Source organism: Phoenix dactylifera, chromosome 2 (genome assembly GCF_051530095.1).
Source record: "Phoenix dactylifera cultivar Ajwa chromosome 2, Ajwa_hap1_PhDact_Kaust_v1.1, whole genome shotgun sequence".
NCBI classification, from domain to species: Eukaryota; Viridiplantae; Streptophyta; class Magnoliopsida; order Arecales; family Arecaceae; genus Phoenix; species Phoenix dactylifera.
Window position 1 is genome coordinate 47,205,418 of NC_143191.1, and position 21,665 is coordinate 47,227,082.

General features: G+C 39.5%; 1 protein-coding gene across 4 annotated transcripts; it reads left to right on the forward strand.

Moving 5' to 3' along the window:
* Positions 1-451: 451 nt before the first annotated feature.
* Positions 452-20,263, forward strand: LOC103718396 (calmodulin-binding protein 60 B). 4 transcript variants are annotated; one of them, XM_088716683.2, is made up of 9 exons: positions 452-656; positions 887-1,058; positions 3,523-3,598; positions 13,776-13,834; positions 16,777-17,270; positions 17,375-17,535; positions 17,622-17,825; positions 18,749-18,986; positions 19,314-20,263. In XM_088716683.2, exons 2-9 carry the CDS (start codon positions 931-933, stop codon positions 19,916-19,918), a joined length of 1,965 nt encoding a protein of 654 aa, XP_088572809.1. In that variant the 5' UTR covers positions 452-656; positions 887-930; the 3' UTR covers positions 19,919-20,263. The 4 variants fall into 4 exon arrangements, with proteins under 4 accessions (XP_088572809.1, XP_088572807.1, XP_088572811.1 ...); XM_088716681.2 differs by having other exon boundaries at positions 480-656; positions 898-1,058; XM_088716684.2 differs by lacking the exon at positions 452-656 and having other exon boundaries at positions 910-1,058; positions 3,193-3,598.
* The last annotated feature ends 1,402 nt before the right edge of the window (positions 20,264-21,665 follow it).

Sequence of the window (21,665 nt, forward strand, 5' to 3'; positions counted from 1 at the left end):
GAGGAAACCTCACTCGCGTAGCAGCCTCTACTGGATCCTTCTTCCACCAAAGAATATTCGATGCGGGTAGAAATTTTGCTCATACACTTTCCAACCCGTGGATCACCCTACGTGTGAGGACGTCATCCTAGCGCCATCTGGATCAGATAGCATTTCTACCGAATATGTCCAAATGGAGGATATCCAATTCTCTATATGTAATTGATGCTCGTGCGTTTCGAATTTGAACTGTGCTGGTGAAAATAAAGCTACATTTCAACTGTGTTACCATTTTGGAGGCACGGGATGAGAGCTCTTCGATGTAGAATGAGAAACACGAAAATCTGGGGCAGAAAGGCACGTGCCCACGAAAAGAAATAAAAAGGGTCACCAACTCAGCTGGCGTTGGAGAGCAGCGTTGCAAATATACATCCACATCCACATCTAACCGGAATTTTCCTTTTTTTATTCCCTGCTGACTTAATTTATTATTATGCCGCTTTTGTATTAGATAAGCCTACCAACATCAGACGGACCGGCCCGCGCATGATCCCACCCTGCCGAAGTCTACGGCCAGTCCGCAGCTCCGACTCTTTTTAGGATTCCCCATCCTCCCCTCGGCTGCTCCTACTCCATCTCTCTCCTCGCCAGAGACCAAAGAAGAGGAACAAGCACACGTAATTATCCTCTTTCCTCACATCTCTCTCTCTCTCTCTCTCTATCTCTCTCTCTTCTCCTTCTTCCTTTATTTTTTTTCTTCTTTTGGTTTCTTGCTTTCAGTTCTTGGCGAAACGATCGATCCTCTTAGGGTTTGTAATCGATCTAGGGCGGTAAGGGGTTGGGATCTTTTGTTCAAATTCTTGATCGCCAGTACTAATTTTGGCTCTGGTGTGGTTTTGAACTGAAGCTTCGGTTCAGATCTGGGAGAATTAGGGTTGTCGGGATCTCTTAATGCAGAGGCAGACTCGGCATCTGGAGCGGTCGGGGACCATGACGAGGGAGAAGCGCAGGCTGGATCCCGTCGACGGGGACGAGTCGCATCCTGAATCGAAGCGGCAAAAGGTTCCGGCGCTCGCGAGGTAAGAGAAATCGGGGGTCAGCTTACATGTGGTGTATGATTGGTCTGGGATTTGATCACGTTATGCTTCTCGAATAATTTGACACTGTTTGAAGTGAACTGCTAGTTTATTTTCTTGAATTCTTTGCTTTTTTTTTAATTAAAAAACTTTGAAAGAACACGCGATTCTGCAAAATAAGCTAGTAGGAGAACTTGAATGTAATTAGACGAAATAATCGGTGTCTTTTGTGTTGTGGATCAATAGATCATTCTTGGAGGTTTTGTAGATCGCAAGCTTTGTTAGGATCGTGTCAGGGTCAGTACGATAATTTTTTTTAAATTTATTAATTGCAACATATTTTCATGGTCTTCTTTGATTATTTTCAAACTATAATGCAGCATGTTTGCATGGTTATCTTTGATTATTCTCCAGATTATATTGCGTTCACCCCATGCTAGTCTAATACCTTAGCTCGATTGCCAGTGGCCATTAGAAGCTAAAGTGGAAGCTTGTTGTTTGAGGCTTTGCCTCTGTCATCCATGATACTAGATAAAACAAAGTCGAACCTATGTTTCACCCAAAAGATGGTTAGTCCTTGAAATCAGATGAGTATCATCAGTAAGAAAAGTTCCAAGAGATTTTTTTTTTGTCTCCTTATCTCTATATGATGAGGATATAATATGTATATCATTTTTTTATATTTTGTCATTGCCAAGATTAGTTGATCAGCATCCATCTCTAGAGTGCTCTTTTGTAGAGATGTAGAAGTTGAACCAGCCACCCCACCATATTTCTTAGAAAAACTTGTTATGTATCTCTGGTCAGCAGGATGGTTTAGTTGAGATACTAGTTCCTAGCTCAGTCTAAAACCATTCAGTGTTTAGGGTCAGTCCTATATTTAGTATAAAACTGTTTCAGGTTTGGACAAAATACGAGCAGAACACCTTGGATTGGCCAAGGTGCCTTATGCCTGTTGCATTTAAGGTATGTCATGTCCAAGAACAAGTTTGTATTTCCATTCCATTGGCCACCAAAATGCAGAAGCAAACCACTGCAAATGAGCAGGATATCGAGACCTTTAACATGATCGTTGATGTAATGGTCTGAAAGTTGGGGTTTGGGAGAATGAATTTAGAGCTAAAAAAATGCTGAGTATGTACGGGTGGCGAGCGAAAAGCCAAGTTTGGTATGGTAGACATGGCTTTATAAGAAGTCAAAGTTAGGGAGGTTTGCAAGCCGAGAGGTGGTGTTTGCAAGGAAAAGACCCAAGTTTTTGTGAAGACAGGGAAGGGAAATAGGCTTTTTGCTCGCCGCCTTATCATCCTCTTTCTTCTCAACATTGTCTTCATTGTTCTAGCCCTCGGCCTCCCAAAGCATCATATGCAAGAACGATGCTATAGATCTTGATATTTGGCTCATTTTTTTGCACACACTGGGTTGTTTGTGTGAATGAGGAATTATGCTAGTCTTCATACAGATGTCTTACATGTGGCTTCATGAAAGTACATTTCTTCGTGCTTCACACATACTATTTATCTATTCATAGTTGCAGATTTTTTTATCCTAGTTTTGTTAGTTTAAGAAACATGTTATATGCAGCAAAAACAAAAAAGAAACATGTTATGCATGGAGGAAGGCCATTATCTTGTGTAATGTGTACTTCTTAGGATCTTGACCACAATATTGAAAATAAACTGATTTTCTCATGAAGATACCTTGGGAGAACATTCAAAAGATCGGTAACAAACATTGTACATTCAGAATTGTAGTTGGCTTAGTATTTGCTTATTTGCTTTCCTTTTCAATGTTTCGTTAATGTTTGTACTAAATCATGTTCTTGATGCAGGCGCACAGCTTACTCATCACTGTTGAAATTGTGTTTTATTGATTATTCACATACTTGAAATCATCGACCTTCTTATATAGGAGCACTATAGGAGTTAGTTGTCTTCTCTCTTTCACATCGAATATTCCACTTCATGGTTGCCACTCCCTTGTCTTCACAGCCACAACAAATTAGATGATGAGTTTACTTGGGATCAAGGGGGTCCATATAAAGAGCTTGTACAAGAAGTTCTGCATTGATTTATTCTTTCAAATCCCTCCCCTTTATAATAGGTGTTCTTTTCTATTTGGTGTTGACATATCAAGATAGGTGCAAGCAACATGTAACTTATTTAGAGAAGAGCCATGGAGATCAAGCAGAAAAGAAGAATGTGCACGAGACATTAGTGATCGTTGGCTATAGTTTTCATAGGATGCTGAAGGAAGTTCAGGGAATTTACCTTTTCTTTTATGCATTGTTCTACATTTTATCGTCATCTGAAAATATTATAAACCTTCTAGCTATATCCTCAGCTTAATTGTGCTCTCTTTCTGCTTTTGTATTTTAGATCATATACTTACTGAGTTTTTGTTTCCCCCCAACTGAAGATGAAATCACCACTTGGCACATGTCTTGTTTATTGAAATGTCATTTGTGCAGTGTGATTGTTGAAGCTCTCAAGGTGGATAGTCTGCAAAAACTTTGTTCATCATTGGAGCCAATTCTTCGTAGAGTTGTAAGATAAATTATATACCCCATGTCTCTATTTTCTTTAATTCATGAACACGCTTCTGTTATTGCTCGTATCTATAAATTATCAACTCATTTATACTGACAGAACAACATGAACCATTAATATAGTTGTTAGTTTGATAAAGCTTACTTTTCTTCTCCACATTACATTTATAATTTTTTGATATGTATGTTTTGACTTAAGATATTGCGTAGCATAGTTGAATGCACACAAGAATTGTTCTTGGGTTTTATATCCGATCAAAGTATGAATCATAGAAGTACCAATCTTCATAATTTTAATCATACTTTTAACTAGATATGCTGTGTGAGTTTGCCGACATGTTTCTGTAAGTGTAAATTCAATACTACAACTAACAAGTCAACACGATAATCATCTAGCTTTTTTCCACCTATTTGGCGCCGACTTTATGGATTCTCATTCACTAAGTATTCCTATCTAAGGCTACCTTTGATGTTATTTCAAGTTTCTCCATATCCTTACAACGTCCATCGTAATTTAGGTCCTGCTCTTCCTTTCTTATAATGTTCATCATAAACTAAAGTGCCTCTCTTTATAGGAGCTTTCTTAGATCTACTTCTATAGCTCCTCTAATGTATTCATTTTTTAACCTATCCTTCTTAGTTTTACCATATCCGTCTTAACATTTTTATTTCTGCCCTACTTAATTTATTTTCATGTACTTTCTTTCCCAACACTTTGAGATATACAATATTGTAGGCCTTACCGTTGTGCTATAATAATTTCCTTTAAGTCTCCAAGACATGTGCTTATCACATAATATTCCAAATTCATTTCTCCACTTCATCCAACCATCTCTATTTATATACGTATATCTTCATATCTCTCCATTATTTTCTATAATAGATTCTAAATAATGAAATCAGTCACTCCATGATATCTCTTCGCCGTATGACTTCATGTCCATTTTCTTTAAATTTTCATTCTATATGACCATGTCTTTGTTCTACTAGTTAAGCTTTTATCCTCTAAAGTTTTCTTCTGTGATTTCAATTTAGTATTTGATCTAGTACTTGTCATCAATCAATACTATATCTTATGGAAATAACATACACTATGGTATATCTTCCCAAATATTAGATGTGAGTTCATCCATAATTCTAAAAGTTATAGGCTTAGTTTTAATCCTTGATACGAGCTTATTGTGACTGAAAAAACACTTGTTGTATTACAACTCCTAATACTTGTTAATGTTCTAGCATTCGTGTTCTCAGTTGTTTCAAGTCCTTCCTTACTATTTCATCCTATGTGATTTTTGATATACTTCTACCCCTTTCATTCATTTTATGTATCTCAAATCACTTCTTTATACTAGTGCATCCCTCGTTCTATATTGTACATATTCAAAATATTTAAGTAGTCTTCCCAATTTGTCTGCAATTAGTGCTACCTTCACCTTCTTACGAACTACTTCATTTCTTATTCTATATATATTTTTTTATTATCACACATTCGTCTCAGCATTCTCATTTTGGCCACTCATCTTGTGTACATGTTTTCTAACTACCCAACATCCTATACCATAAAGCATAGCTGATCCTATAATTGTCTTATAAAATTTTCTTTTCAACTTGGCAGGTCTTTTGTGATCATATAATAATCCATTTGTACTTCTCCATTTCATCTAACTTGCTTTAATCCTATGGATAACCGTCTTTAATCTCCTCTCAGGAATAGTTGATCCTAAATACCGAAATTAATCAGTTAAGAACTTCATGATCCTTACTTCTCACTCCACCTTCATCTGTATGTCTACTTTTACTAAAAGGACATTCCATTTATTCCATCTTGGTTCTATTTAACCTAAAACTTTGGATTTTAATGTACTTCTCCATAAATCTAAGTTTTAATTAATCCCGATCTTAGTTTCATTGACTAAAACTATACCCTCAACAAATAGCATGAAGGAATATCATTCTACATATGCCTAGTAACCTCATTCATTACTAGCGCAAAAAGATAAAGACTTAGAGTAGATTCTTGGTGTAAATTTGTTATGGTTAGAAACTCGCTAGTATTATCACAAGTAGTTTTTACACTAGCAACCGCTTTGTCATACATGTCCTTAATCACTTCAATATATCTAATTGAGCTCCTTTTTCTTCTAACACCCATCATAAGATTTCTTTGGGAACTCTATCATTGTTTTCTCAAGATCGGTAAAAGCTATAGCAAGATTTTCTCTCTTTTCTTTAGACTTTTCCTTTAGACGACCTTCCTAGCATAAAACTAAATTGGTTTTCTATACTGTTGTGTTACACCTCATCTATGTTCAGTCACCGCTCTTAAAGTTTCATAGTATGGCTCATGAGTTTGATACCACAACATCTAGAACATTTTTGAATATCACTGTTATTCTTATAAATCGATACTATAATGCTTTTTCACCATTCATCAAAAGAGGGTGCAACATGAAGACTTCCCAGGGAATTGTCCATCCTAGTACTGCTATCACCCATCCCAGTATTTCTCAGTTTCAAATAAATGCTTCTCTAATTGGTGCATGGGACTTAAGGTGTTCAATAAGGAATATTGAACATGACATTATCGCAATCGACCTCACGTCTTCTCTCCATTCCTTAAATAACTGTTGGATGACATAAGGATATCATTTATCATTGGTCTTTTGATGCAACCAATGGCAAGCATCCAACAAATCTACATAACAACAAAGTGATATATCATTAGGGAGGTGCAAAGGAATCTTGCTAATGGGTGACAAGTATCACCAAGCTGAAGAGATTGGCCAGTCTATCAAACTTTTTTGCTATAAAATCCTAAAGATCATAAAAGAGAACTTGATCTGCAATGTAAAAATAAAACATGATCCATTTTGGTGTTTTGATATCATCTTAGGGTTAGGGCTCAGGATAAGCTAGGGCTGGATTGTGGCCCTTTATGCAAGTTAGTTCTTGACCAAGGTGGGCTGAAGAAGGGCCATGATGCCAGGCTTTAGAAACATGTTAAGACTCATGAATCTGAGTAGCATTCTGTTTCCATTAAAAACAGCTTGCATAACCTCATTAAGTTTGGGTGCATTGGGAAAGATATCTTAGGTTTTACCTTCCATACCAGTTATATTATTACCCTTTCATGGATAACATGAAACTCTTTCTGTAGTTATTAAGGAAAGATTGTTCCGAGTCCTCCACAGTTTTCATGATGCTGCCTTTAATGTATATGGGTTTTAGATGTTATTAGGCAAAGACAGCAAATCTTCTCTTGCAAAAAAAAAGATGCTTGCATGCTTATCTTTTGCGGAGATGGATTAGTTACCATGTATGATGCCTTTATGGACCCAGTTTGGGCACTTGAAAAATGTCAACTTCTACCTTTGGGTCATATACCACAATTTTGTATCAGATACAAACTTATTTTGTGGAACTCCATGTGGTATATGATCATGAAGAAAATGCATTATATATGTAATCCTGCCTTTTCTAAATTATTAAATTTTATTTAATTGGATTGAATATTTATTTAATTGTAATTCTAAGATTTTATTTTAATTGTTTATGGGTGTTAGCACCTTCTTCATCATCTCATGTTTTTGCCTTCTTCACTGTTCATTTTTAAGGATGTAAAGCTATTTAATTCATGCTGTTAGATATATTTCACCTGCAATTGGTCCTATGGCGGCTAGGCGTACTGCTCGTAACCTCCTTTTTTTTTAAAAAAAAGAAAATCTCACACCTTCAGCATGTTATGAAGCAACTTAATAGCACTGAAGCACCAATTGCATTTCATTTATGCTTTATGCCTTGCATAGATCTTGGATGAACAAGTCACCAGGTGATCATGTATCAAGCTCTTCAAACTTAGGAACTCGTGCACATCTAGATTTGTTCACTCTCTCTACTCATAGAAAAGAAATGCCATCAAGGATCCTATAAATTCTTTGATTAAAGGGAGCATGAGGAGAGAGAGAACATTGTCCCTTGTAGTCTCTAGTAGATTGTGTTACTATTTGGCCACGTGTTCAAGAAGAGCATAATGGTTGATGGAGAAAGTTATGCACAATAATGTCATATAGGGCTCGTTTGGTTCGCGGAAAAAGAAAGGAGGAAAGTGTGGTCAACGGGAAAGTAAAGAGATGCCTCTTGTTTGCTTGGAGTTTTCAAAAGAGAGACGGAAAAGTTGTATTCATGTGGGAATATGATTTCCACGTTACATGAAAAAGTCTTTCCCATGAGAAACATGAGAAGTTACTTCTCCATGAGCCGGAAATCGAAACATTTTTATTTTTTTTGAAAAAGGCCCTTATTTGATCCAAAGCATTAAAGACCTAATTTTTATTAAGGGTATAATAGGAATTACACATAACTTTCCTAAGAAAATGGATGGTCAACCAAACATAAGCACTCTAAAAATCTGTCACTTTTTCATGGTCAACCAAACATGCCAAAAGTACTTTTTCGGGCATTTTCTTCTCAGGAATCTGCTTTCTAGGAATCATATTCCTATGAGGAAAAATGCTTCCCGCGAGCCAAACAAGCTCATAGAGTTAATGATTTTGCTTGATGAACTAAGCTGATAAGAACTCTTCTCCAATGAGGACCTGTAGTCTTGTTTATGCAAAAGAATAGTCGGTTAGAGTGGTAGAGGAGCTTGAATGGAGGGAGAATAGCATGAGCTTAAAATCATATTTCGGAGGGAGGAATTCTAACGACATTGGTATTGGGCATGTGTTTTTGTTTGTGGCTTCTAAAGAGAGAAAGGGGGCACAAGTGAAAGCTGATACCCAAAAGAGTAATGATTTAGATGTGATGGTGGAATAAAGTTGGTTAAATGAACACAGGAAGATGAAGGACAACAATGCTGGATCAAGATTGTGGTTAGATGGAGTAATTCTACTATAATTGGGGTTGGTGATTTAGCAATCTTTATGCCTTATAGAGAGAAGCAGGGCCTCAAGAGCCCCAACACCGAGATCCAATGGACTGAGTCCCAATGGAAGAGGGGAAGTAGTGCGGACACCAGTGCCAGGTCAGCCGGTCGCTAAGGATCCAGCCAGCTCAGCGGGTTCCAGCCGATTCAGCCAGCCTGATTTTATTTTAGATTGATTTATTTTAGTTAGATTTATTTTATGTTGATTGGATTATTTGCATATTGTCATTTTAGGGCCTTTTCGGGATTGTTTTATTTGTAGGGATCTATTTGTTATTTTGTGACCCCATTTATATGGGTTCACCCTCATGTTTAGGTTTTTAATGAATGATGAATGAAAATTAGCCTCCTTGTCTTCTTCTTCCCCTTCTCTTTTTCTCCTCTTCTTCTTCCCCTCCTCTTCTTTCCCCTTCCCTCTCCTTCCTGCAGTTGTCTTGCATCAGCTTTGGTATCAGAGCTTTGGCAGGCTTTGCCTCTGTTGCCAAAGCCTCGATCCGGTTTATGCTGGGTTTGTCTCCTGTTCTTCCACGCCGGAGCCTCCAAACAGAGCCCCTTCCGAGTGATCCGTTTCCTCTTCCTCCCCAAACAAAAAGAAAAAAACGGAAGCTGAACGTGGAGGCCTGAGACGGCCGGCGAAGAACCGCGCCCGCATGCTCCACCACTGCTGCCGTGCGCCGCTCCCGAGCACTCCGACGCCGATCTGCCGTCCTGTGTTGCCGCTGACCGTGGCCGGATCCGGACGAAGAACGCCACCGCCCTCATCTACCGCCGCGGCCCCTTCCTTGCAGCCGTCGCCGCGAAGTCCGGTCGCCACCACAGGCGGAAGAAGCTCCGGAAGAAGCTGCAGAGCCCCCGCGTGCGGCCCATCCAGCACGACGCCGGCCGCCGTGTCCCCTACTTCGAGACCACCCTCCACGACGAAGCCCACCTCCGCTCCACGGAGAAGAGCGCCGCTCCTCCGTCCCGAGCCCCCACCGTCTTCAACCGCTGCCGTACCCCACGCGCCGATCGCCACGGACGCTGGCGTAACCACCTGCAACAACCCACGAAGAAGGAACACGCTAATGGGTATGTAACAGGTTATCGGGTCGGATCCTGCCCGTTAACCCGAATCCTTTTGGGTTTCATAAAAAAAAATGGTATCGGGCGTGAAACGGGTTAGCGGAGCGAGTTGTGCCCGTTAACCCGAACACTACCGGATCTCTGTTATTAAAAAAAAAAAAAAAAAAAAGAGAGAGAGAGAGAAAAAAAAGAAAAAAAAAGAAAAGAGAGAACCAAAAAAAAAAAAAAACAACTATTCACCTTTCTTCCCCGAGAACTCCACCGCAGCGCCGCCTCCCCGCCGACGCACACCGTCGCCGAGCATCCCACCCGAGCTCCTCCGCCCGTGCCGCTCCGCCTTCGCCGCCTCCGCCCGTGCCGCTCCGCCTTCGCCGCCTCCGCCCGTGCCGCCTCCTGCCGCCGCTGAGATCCGCCATCGCCTGAGCCCCATCTTCTCCCTCCCCACCGAGCCGCGCCGCCTTGCCGTCGCCGTCCCCGCCGCTCCCGCAACCGCTCGATTGCCACCACCGTTGCCTCCTTCCCCTCCTTGCTTCACCGCTGCCCCCCTCTGATCGCACACCGCAAAACCACCGCCTCCACCACCACTTCACCGCCTCCCCCCCCCCCCCCCCCCACTCACCCCACTCCCTCCCTCTTTTATTTCATCATGGGATGTTGAAACCCTCTTCACACCACCTCAGGCTCATTTCGCCCCCCCTCCTCTTCCTTCACGGGCCGACTCCACGCACCCTACCACCCTCCTTCCTCATCGGGCCCAAACCACCCGCACACCCCTCTCAAAGCCCACCCTGCTTTCTCTGCTGCGGGCCCCTAACCCGCAGGCCTTTTGGGCCCAATTTCAACAGGCCCTTTCTTGCGCAAGCCCACCAACCAGAATTGATCGTCGCCCCAACCCAGGTCAGGTTTCTTCCTTACTGCAAATTTTATTTGTTTATCTAAATTTAGAATTAATTAACTCTTAAGTGCTCTATTGATATTGCTTCCTGAAAATTCAACACATCCACTCCAAACAACACCAAAATCCTAGTAGTAGCCTATCTTTGTTATTAATTGTAGAGCTATCTAAGCTTTGGGAGTTCTTTGAGGCTCTGTGCAGCCCTGCAACGCACTGAAAACTAGTACTATTTGACTGCAACTACTTATCTGAATTTATTACGTAATTCAAAGCCAATTTCAATTGCTTGAGTTAGCTTCCGATTATATTGAGCGTATACCTTGCTATATTAAATTACTTTCATGCATTAGGTCTACTTAGGAACCTCTATAGTTGGTAGGATCATACATTTTGTTATTCATTTTATGCATCTACGTAGTGGTTGTGTCGCATCTCATCCTGAGTCCCAATTAGGCATGGATTCCAAAATTGAAGCTCTATTAAAAGCTATTCAAGACACTAATGCTCAAGTCCAAAACAACAATGCCCAAATTCATGACCTAACCACAATGTCCACCCAAGTTAATGCCCGATTTGATTCAATTGAGGCTTCACTTCAGAGGGTTATTGAACCCAAGAAAGCTGGTACCTTTCATTTACCGGGTCTTAAAGGAGACGAAACCCTAGAACATGTCCTAGAACAACAAGGCTCTGTTCGGCAGGGCAATTTTAGTAATAGGTCTGTTCCAGGTCATCATCATGCCTACCCTCGCCCTAGAGGACCTGGTCCCTTCCCTAATATTGATAGAGGTTGCCGACATAACGTAGAGCCCAGTGAACCTCGTGACCATGTTGAAGATGTGATGAAAGGCATCCGGGTTGAAGCCCCTACCTTTGATGGTCGCAATGACCCAAAGATCTTTTCAGACTGGTTGCATGAAATGGACCACTTCTTTGAGTGGTATAATTTGTCTGAAAAGAAAGCTCGGTTCGCCAGAATGAAGCTCATTGGTCGAGCTAAACTTTTCTGGCAAAGTACCGAACATCTGTTAGCTAGGAGACATCAACATGAAGTAACTGATTGGGTAGAGATGAAAGAGAGACTTAAAGAAAAATACCTGCCCCTTAACTACCAAGACGATCTCCTAAACCGATGGAACACTAAGTCCACATTTGTAAGGCGCCCTGACACACGGAGCACTCCCACCGGCCTTAATTCCTTAGGGTCCAAACCTTCTGTAGGGTCCACTACTCATAGGCCCCCTCCTATTGCCCATGTCACAGGCCGAGACACTAATGGCAAGGGAATGCTTGGTGAGCCTCCCAAACCACATTCCAAAATTCGGTGTTACAAATGCCAAGGTTTTGGTCACGTTACTTCCCAATGTGCGAACAAATTTTTCGTTATTGCTCAGCAAGAGCAGGGAGGTGATATAGATGACTTAGAGGAGCAAATCTATGAACCAAACCTCGATGACATTCAGGACATTGAGGAAGAGTGTGATGACAAACCTGAAATCCTAGGATGCACCCACACTACACCTAGCTCGCTTGCACAGTCAGATAGCGAGTCTGACCAGTCTACCATGAGTGTAGTTGGATATGCCCTCGCACAACCCATGGAAACTGATGTTAGGATTTCTGAGCTTGCATATGCACTTACACAACACATTCATAAGTTGTATCAGGAAATCTATAAGGGCATTCATGCATGTACTGCTCAATATAAGATGCAAGCTGATTTTCATGCTAAAGAATTTCAAACTTGGGATTACGTAATGATCTGTTTTAAGGAATTGCAGTCTCTTAGTATTGGACCATTCAGAGTGTTGCACAAGGATGGCACTGACGCCTATGCCATTGACTTTCCATTTGATTTTGGTCATAGCCTTACTCTTAATATTAAAGATTTGGTTGCAATCCCTGATGACTCTTTTGCTGCACACTCTCCTGCGCTCGATGTTTATCCTATTATTGATTCCATGCCATCTTCGTTTCCTTTTATCCTCCATCGAGCACAAAAAGAGTATATTGATTCTATTTTAGCCGAGCAAATAGTTTTTGACAGTGATGGAGGCATCCAGCGTTCTCTGGTTCGTTGGCGTGGACGACCAAAGTCCGGTTATACTTGGATCCAGCACGAGGAGAGACCACTGATTGACCCCGACTTGTTGGAGTACTACCGGAGCTTTACCGAGCCACTTGCGTCGAGGTCGACTTCTTTCCACCCGAGGAGAGTTGTTGCGGACACCAGTGCCAGGTCAGCCGGTCGCTAAGGATCCAGCCAGCTCAGCGGGTCCCAGCCGATTCAGCCAGCCTGATTTTATTTTAGATTGATTTATTTTAGTTAGATTTATTTTATGTTGATTGGATTATTTGCATATTGTCATTTTAGGGCCTTTTCGGGATTGTTTTATTTGTAGGGATCTATTTGTTATTTTGTGACCCCATTTATATAGGTTCACCCTCATGTTTAGGTTTTTAATGAATGATGAATGAAAATTAGCCTCCTTATCTTCTTCTTCCCCTTCTCTTTTTCCCCTCTTCTTCTTCCCCTCCTCTTCTTTCCCCTTCCCTCTCCTTCCTGCAGTTGTCCTGCATCAGGAAGCATCTTGGTTTTGCCCTGATTTTTGGTAAATTGTGGGATTTGCTTGGAACCTATCTATATAATATATTTATACAAACACATATATATGGTGCATGTCTGTGTCATCTGTTGTTGAAGCTGTATATTTGTTTATAAGCATTAGTGAGGTATTCTAAATCTTGTCCCTTTTGACTGAGGGTCACATAATGCTTTTATGATTAGATGTAGATAATCATTTATGGAACCAATTATCCTGCTTTACCAAGTTTTTGAAGAATCCTTTTTTAACCTTTTCACGCAGATCATTGTTAATATTGTTAGTTGTTCAGATCTGTATTTTGTTTTCTTAATCTTTTTATTTACATTCTTATAAACTTAATAAACTGTAGCAGAAGATTCTTTTTTGTAATTTTTTATAAAGGAAGAAAGTATGTAACATTAGATGATATATTCCTTATTGTATGTTGGATACTGGAAAACCCATGTTTGATAAACGAAGGCTTCTTTTAATTCCTGCTTAATTTACATACAATGTTAGTCTATAAGCTGGTACTGTAGTTCAAAAGGCTATATTAAACCCCTGCACTTGGAAGTAGTTTTCCATTTTTTGCATAATCTATTATTTTAACAAGTGGGTTGTTACTTTTTGGCCTTTCAATTGATTTATGTATTGCTTATTTGTGTTGCTTGCCTGATTGCTTCCTATTGCTGCTGCATGCTCTAATTAGGTTAGTGAAGAAGTGGAGCGTGCATTGGCAAAGCTGGGTCCTGCTAGGCATGGGGGAAGGTGCGAGATCATGACAGTCACCATTCAAATGGCTAACATTTTGGATAATTACTTCAGTCTCTCTGTTATGTAGTTAGCATGAACTTGCTTTTTTACATGTTATTTTCTGTACCATACTAATTGAAATTCATGTTATTATGTCTCAGCTCATTTTAACCATTCTTAGTTGGTTTTGTCGCTTGTCACAGTATAAAAAATTCCCTAGGATGATGTGTGTATTCATTACTAATATAGTGCCGATAGTCTTTGCATGTTAGGTTGGTTCTCCAGAGTCTAAAATTCACATACAGTCTAGCTATATATTACTGATTCTTAATGATTTGCTAACAATCTACTACAAGCAACATAACTTATAGGTCCTACATTAAGGAAGCATTTAAACTTCGGTATCAGCCAAGCCAGACCACAACTTTGCATTGAGGGCAAATAAACTGGCATAGGCCTGGACTTGAGTTGGATATAATCAGTTTGAGCTTGACTTAATGGTTAAATTCTCGTCTTGAGACAAACCTGGCTCGGCCAAATCCTAGCAGAACCAAAATCAATGGATCTTGTTCCACTTTTTTTTTTCGTTGTGGGTGGGGGGTTAGATTCTTGAGAAAATAATTTGGGTACATGTTGTTAGAAATGATGATGTAGGCTGGATTTGGACTCTTTGCATCTAGCAGACAGTAAACTTACAGAATGGACATTAGAAGCACCCTAGGCCCCATTGGCTGAAGCCCTGGAGACTAAATAAGCCTAGAGTGCAAAAATTAATCGATAGCAACATTAGCACTGCCAGATTTAATAGACAGCAGTGAACTTGCAATCCAATTCATGAAGTTAACATGGTGCAATTCCCAACCTGTATCAAAATCCAACACTCTGGCATTGGAGTTGACGATTCGAAATTCATTGTCATATTACCCCAGCTGGGACTTGTAAAAGTTTCTAATATAGCTCCATTGACTTCTAGAATGGCTATCAGTGGGCTCACCATCCAGTTGAAACTGATGGCAGCCTTCCTGCTATTTGATTCAAATTAATGACAGTTGTGGTGCCATCCAATTAATTTAGCCGACGATGGAAAATAGCTTTTAGATTTTTTGTCTTTTTGTTAGCTCTCCTAGTTTATTCCAAACCATGATTGACTAGTGAATCCCCCTTAGTTCAAGAGCCCTGGAACTTAAAAATATCCTCTATTGCACTCAGTTTTTCACGAATTAAGTAAATAAAGATTTTTTAAAGTGTATTTGGTGTTTTCTTTTGTGTGGTGGATTTCACACAAGCTTTGGTGAATTTTGGAGCAGATTTGGTTGATTTAGGGAACATTTGATAGTGAGTTGGTGGATTTGGGGTGGTGCAAGCCCATTTTCATAGAATCTGGTGGATTTTGGTTGTCAATGAAGACCTTTGATAGGGAATTATAGCTACTAGTTGTCTTTTATTTGCAGTTCTGAAAAAAAAAATTGCTTTAGCATTTTCAGTTCCAAGCAAGTATATTTAGCTTTGGAACCCCTTTTGTCATTTGCACTCAAGCATTTGAAAGGTCCTACTGATACCCCTTTTGTCACTCATTCATAAGCTAGAAGCTGTAAAGATTCCGAACCTATCTTTTTCATAAACTTTATGCTTTTTTCTTGCTAAAGACCATCTTGTTTCGGTTACCACTGTTATTAGAGTTCGGTAAAAAAAAGTTAATGCTGAATCACACTAAACAACTTTTATAACCATGCTGCAGTCATAATCGTAGTTTAGATTCACTTGTAATTTTCTTTTCACTTACGTAGTTACCGTTGGAGTAATCATATATAGAGTCCTGATAAATGTCTGCTGACAAGGAGCCAAAGATCTACTTCTCACTTCTGTTTGCAAGTATCCTATCCTATAAGCTTAGTGACTTTCAGATGGAGTAGAAGTTTGTTTTTAAACAAATGAATACTTTGTGCTTATTGTCGTTTGCAGAAACTTTACAAAGGGGTTTCATAATATCATTAACATGAGAGGAATGACAGAGATTACTTGTATTCTAGAGGATAAGTGAAATTTCAGTGAGAGGTATCTTTATTCGATATTTGAGTTGGATAGTACCTACATTCACTATATTTTACTATAAGCCTATACTTATGCGCAATTGCATGTGCCTAACATATATTGAGAAGGTAAGTGTAAAAAGATATTACATCATGATCATGGCCTTCTTATGAGCACATATCTGTCTCTGTTCATATCTATGAAAAGAGTAGGTGTAAAAGGATATTATGCCATGATATTGCTTTCTTGTCAACTATGCATTTTATTTAGTTGATAACCTTGTGGAACGTGGTTCTTGAGTTGCATATATAACATGAAGTTTTTAGATTTAGCTTTCATGACCTGCCACCGTAGTTACTGTTTCCCCCCACTTCATAGGAGGGAGAGGAGAATTTGTCTAATTGTCTTATGTGACAAAAATGACAACTTTTGATGCATTTTATCCTGTGTTACATTCACAGTGACTGCTCATGTGGTTGGTTTTTCTACTTTGATAAATATAAGCGTAAGGGTTTTAGATATACTCTGTTCCTTAGCCCAGCATCATTCTCTCAGGTAGTCCACCAGTACTGGATCGTAGCCCGTTAATTTGAGGCCAGGTAGCCCCTAGTGAAGTGGCATCTATGAATATGCATGCATTTAAAGTCTCAAGTAGCAGTTCTGGTTTTTTCGTAGAAGAATTCCGTTAGTGTGATACATTGACAGTATACTAAAGAGAAGCATTTTTTAGTTCATCATTGTTTTATTCTTCAACAATCTTGGACTGACTGAATTTCTGTAATTTATCACACTGTTTGTCAGTGCTATAATAGCTGGTTTTTAACTATTCTATTTCAGTTTGCTAATTCATCAAATATACATGTAAAGTATTTACCTTCTTAGAAATTTTACCTTTGAGTGTTATTCTAATTCTTAATGAAATGCAGATCTTCTCCAAAGCGTTTAGAAGGGCCTGATGGAAGAAACCTGCAGCTGCATTTTAGATCAACGTTGTCTCTGCCACTTTTTACAGGAGCAAAAGTTGAAGGGGAGCAGGGAGCTGCAATTCATGTTGTGTTGATTGATACAAATACTGGCCTTATTGTAACATCAGGGCCAGAGTCATCAGCAAAACTAGATGTGGTTGTGCTTGAGGGTGATTTTAACAATGAAGATGATGATGACTGGACTGAAGAAGAATTTGAAAGTTATGCTGTCAAAGAGCGTGAAGGAAAGAGACCACTTTTGACTGGTGACCTCCAGGTATCTTTGAAAGAAGGTGTGGGGACTCTTGGGGATCTTATCTTTACTGATAATTCTAGCTGGATACGAAGTAGAAAATTTAGGCTCGGTCTGAAGATTGCATCAGGCTTCTGTGAGGGTATTCGTATCCGTGAGGCAAAAACAGAAGCTTTTACTGTGAAGGATCACCGAGGGGAATGTAGGTCTACTGCATGCCTCTGCAATTTAGTATTCTTTTTTTTGTACATATATCACAATTCTGGTTTTAAAATGTCATTGCTTTCTATTGTTCACACTTCACAGTATACAAGAAGCACTATCCACCTGCCCTAAAAGATGACGTTTGGAGATTGGAAAAGATTGGCAAGGATGGTGCATTCCACAAAAAGTTAAATAAGAATGGAATCTTTACTGTTGAAGATTTTCTCCGGCTTGTTGTAAGGGATCCACAAAGATTGCGGAATGTAAGATTTCAAATATGGTTTTTTGGAATAGAATCTTACATCATCATTGGTTGTTGTTTTGATGAAAAAAATTCTGACAACTGTAGGTACTTGGAAGTGGCATGTCAAATAAGATGTGGGATAGCCTTGTGGAGCATGCCAAAACTTGTGTCTTGAGTGGAAAGTATTATATATACTACGCTGATGAAACAAGGAATGTTGGCGCAATCTTCAATAATATTTATGAATTTAGTGGCCTGATTGCTGGAGAGCAGTTTTATTCGGCTGAATGTCTGACCGACAGCCAGAAGGTTGTTTTTATTTGCAATACTGTTATTTTATCAGATCCTGCATGGTAGTTTCTATGGATTATCTATAATACATTTTCACGAGTTAAAGTTTTTAATGTGGAAGTGTAATTCATATGACCTCTCAGCTGAGCCAATGGTTGTGCTATGATGTATGGCTGAAATACTAAAATTACATGTAGGGAACGAAGCATACGATAATGTCGCACCCATGTGCCAAACATCAGAGGATAACTTATCTGCCTACATAATTTCAGTTGCATCCTGTGCTTGTAAAGTTGTAATATTTCACTTTCCAAAGTTGTGTCCTGTATTTGCTTAGGACTACTTGGGTGCAGGATTCTCGATATATTTTGCTGGTAAGGTGTTGGAACTAGAAGCATCAACATTGCATAGGAGCTACAGGCATTAACATAGTTGAGTGGCTATTAAATAACTATATCTTTTATATATTTAGCTGTTTGTGTATGGATAAGCATCAAATATGATTAAATGCATTTGTCCTGGTGTAAATGTAATAGGCACCAGGGTTAGATTTAGCATTGTTTTTAGCTGCTAATTTACCTTATTTATTTCTTTAGGATTACATACCTGATCTGAAGTGCACACCGCTTACATACATACATACATACATACATACATGTATGCATATATGCATATGTGCATGCATATACACAACTGTGTGCATGCAATGCGTGCATGCACCAACAGAAACAAACCTGCAATCTTAGACCATCTTTAAACATTAGTAGACTTCATAGTTTCAGCTGCTGTGTGCTCAGTTAAATTCCTTGTCCAGTTCATTTATACGAAAAATACTGTCAAGTTCAGCTGGTTTTTATTTTTGTGAAGTGCAGTAGATCCTGATATCCAAATGATATGAACAAAAAATAATGCTGAGAAAACTGGGAAATGCTATCTTGCAGGTGTTTGTAGACACACTGGTGAAAAAGGCTTATGATAATTGGATGCACGTTATAGAATATGATGGCAAGGCTCTTTTGAGCTTCAGGCAATGCAAGAAGACAACTGCTACCCGAAATGAACCTCCATCATCTTCAACAAACTATCCTGCTTTGTATGATCAGCAATCTTCTCAACAGCATATGTCAACTACAGTTCCAACGGAGCTTCCTGCAGTGGATAGAGGAGTGGTGGTTGGAGGTAGTGAACTTTTTTAAACTTATAATCCAACAATTTGCTGAATTGTGTAGTTAATCTTTCGACATCCCAGAATAGGCCCTTCTTGTCTGTGTAGTAACCATGAGATGATTGTTGTTTGAATTGTAATTGCAGCTGATAAAATTGCTGCCTGAAAATGAAACTTAATGCAGACCTCTGCAGATGCTTCAGTAATAACTCAACTTTAGTGGAGAACATTTTGCCTTGGATACTCCCAAGGCATATTAAACTACCCACTCTGTAGAATTAGAATGATGTATATTTCCTCCAAAGAAGTTCAGTTTGCTGACTAATGTATATTTTGTCCAGGAGATGCAGCTTCTGCTGGGTACAATGGGAACCAAGTGAACAGATACGCTGCTCATCCTCAACATGCAGATTCGAATGTCCATATGCACTATGAAAGCAATTCATTTGCCCCACAAAGTCAGCTGAACGGATCTTCTCAGCAAACTCAAGTTACAAGAAATGATAGCACTGGGCTAGCACTGGGCCCACCTCAACAGGCAAACCTTGGATTTCAGCCATTGGGCCAGTCAATACTGTCAACCAACCTCCATTCTTATGATGACTGGTCTCGTCAACGGGATGTCCAGGCTGTCGAAGATTTTAATCTCTCGGAGGAGGAGATCCGCATGAGAAGCCATGAAATACTGGAGAATGAAGAAATGCAACAATTGCTCCGTGTTTTCAGCATGGGTGGGGCATCCTCCAGTATACCTGAAGATGCATATGGTTTTCCACCTTACATTTCTTCACCTTGCCCAAACTTTAACTTTGATGAGGATCGTAGCCGTTCATCTGGTAGAGCCGTTGTTGGGTGGCTCAAGATCAAAGCAGCTATGAGATGGGGTATCTTTATCAGGAAGAAAGCAGCTGAAAAGAGAGCTCAGCTTGTTGAGCTGGAAGATTAGCAAATTGAATAATGACATGATAGTCTTGGTCTTATATCATAGTTCTGGGAGTCAGCTACCAGCATTAAGTGCCTCAATTAAATACTAGGGAAGGATGATGCTAACCTGGATATGTGGTAACGGGACTTCTCATCACTGTTAGTGACCACTTGTACACAATTCTTGTCTGTACAGTAAGCTTCGTCCTTATTTAGCTCTTCTGTTAGTTATTATGATGTTCACCCAAGCACTCTGAAAGGTCTTTAGAAACAGTGCATTAATTTAATCCAGACTGTTAACTCGCTGTAATGCCTGCCAACATGTATTCACTATAAAATTGTTTTATTTAGAACTTTCAGAATTTAACTCTCTAGTGTTTTAAATAACCATTGCACAATTTTCAGTGAGTGTACGCCTGATGGTACAGTCCATCTGCTTCTGTAATTTCTGAAGATACCAAGTTTTAAGTACTTTCCTAGCAGGTCTGAAATTTCTTAGCCTTTTGGTGATCTGGATATACTTAAAAAGTTTATGAAGACAATGTGAATGGAGAAGTCGATGAAGGTAATATAAACATTGCATATCAGCTTATCCTGGAGAAGATAAAGGGGCACTGCTCTTCTTGTCCCAGGACCTACCCTGCAGCCTTGGCGAAATTTGTTGGAGTTCGTGTTTCGGGACTTATCAAAGCTGTCACAAATTATATAGATTAATGGTTGGCAGCACAAGTAATTTGGGCACAAAATTGATATCAAGACACATTCTATCGAAAAGGGATCTTTATTCTGTCACTGGAATTTACATATTTTAGTTTAATTAATGTTCACTTAAGTGACATGAAGCATTCTTTGTGAAGAATCACCTTAAATAGCTGCTGGTATATCACGGCTTGTTATGCTGTCCGTGTCATGGCGCTTAAAACTGGGAAGCCAAAAAATTTGCTAGATTTCTTTTATTTAGTTTTTTACATTTATAATGACGGTGTATCGATGAATATGTGACACTTAAATGCTTAGCGTGAATGTGTGTGTGTGTGTGTGTGAGTGAATGTGTGATTGAGTTGTAGCGTGAATGTGTGTGTGCGTGCGTGTGTGTGTGTGTGTGTGAGAGAGAGAGAGAGAGAGGATAAAAGGCATCTTTTTGTGATTGTAAATCCCGATGATTATGTTGAGTGAGCTCATTCTTAGTGTTGTCTTTTCAGACAGAGAGAGAGAGAGAGAGAGAGAGAGAGAGGGAATAAAAGGCATCTTTTTGTGATTGCAAATCCCGATGATTATGTTGAGTGAGCTCATTCTTAGTGTTGTCTTTTCCGTCCTACTGTTTTTAACACTAAGAATTCTGCTTGGGGAAGTCACCGTGCAGGCTAGATTAGTGGTGAGTGAAAAGCCAGAAAAAAAGCTGTCAAGTGAAGTTGTAATTGCGAGGTTATCAGAATCGAACCGGACATGGACCTTGCCAGGACCGGATCATTTGTCCAACCATCACGTCGACTGGGTGGACGAAGAATATATTAAGAATAAAATAAAATGAAATAGTTATAAATATGTTTAAAATAAATACATTTTATCAACACCACTTATTAAGAAAGTTAAACCCGTGATGGTTGGTCTGGTCTGGTGGATTGCTTTGGGGACAAATGCAGTCGTTCTAATTAGATAACAAAATAACAAATTTGGATTTAAGCTTGCTTTGCTGGTTTCTCAATTCCAACTGATCCATTTCATCTGAATTTGATAATTAGGTGTAATTGTATCCACAAAATCAAAAC

Excerpts from the sequence above, each read along its gene's own strand:
- LOC103718396 (XM_088716683.2), top strand. The coding sequence starts at position 931 with ATGCAGAGGCAGACTCGGCATCTGGAGCGGTCGGGGACCATGACGAGG. Across the intron at positions 1,059-3,522 it reads AAGGTTCCGGCGCTCGCGAG|TGTGATTGTTGAAGCTCTCA; the intron begins GTAAGAGAAATC and ends TCATTTGTGCAG. Across the intron at positions 17,826-18,748 it reads GTCTGACCGACAGCCAGAAG|GTGTTTGTAGACACACTGGT; the intron begins GTTGTTTTTATT and ends GCTATCTTGCAG.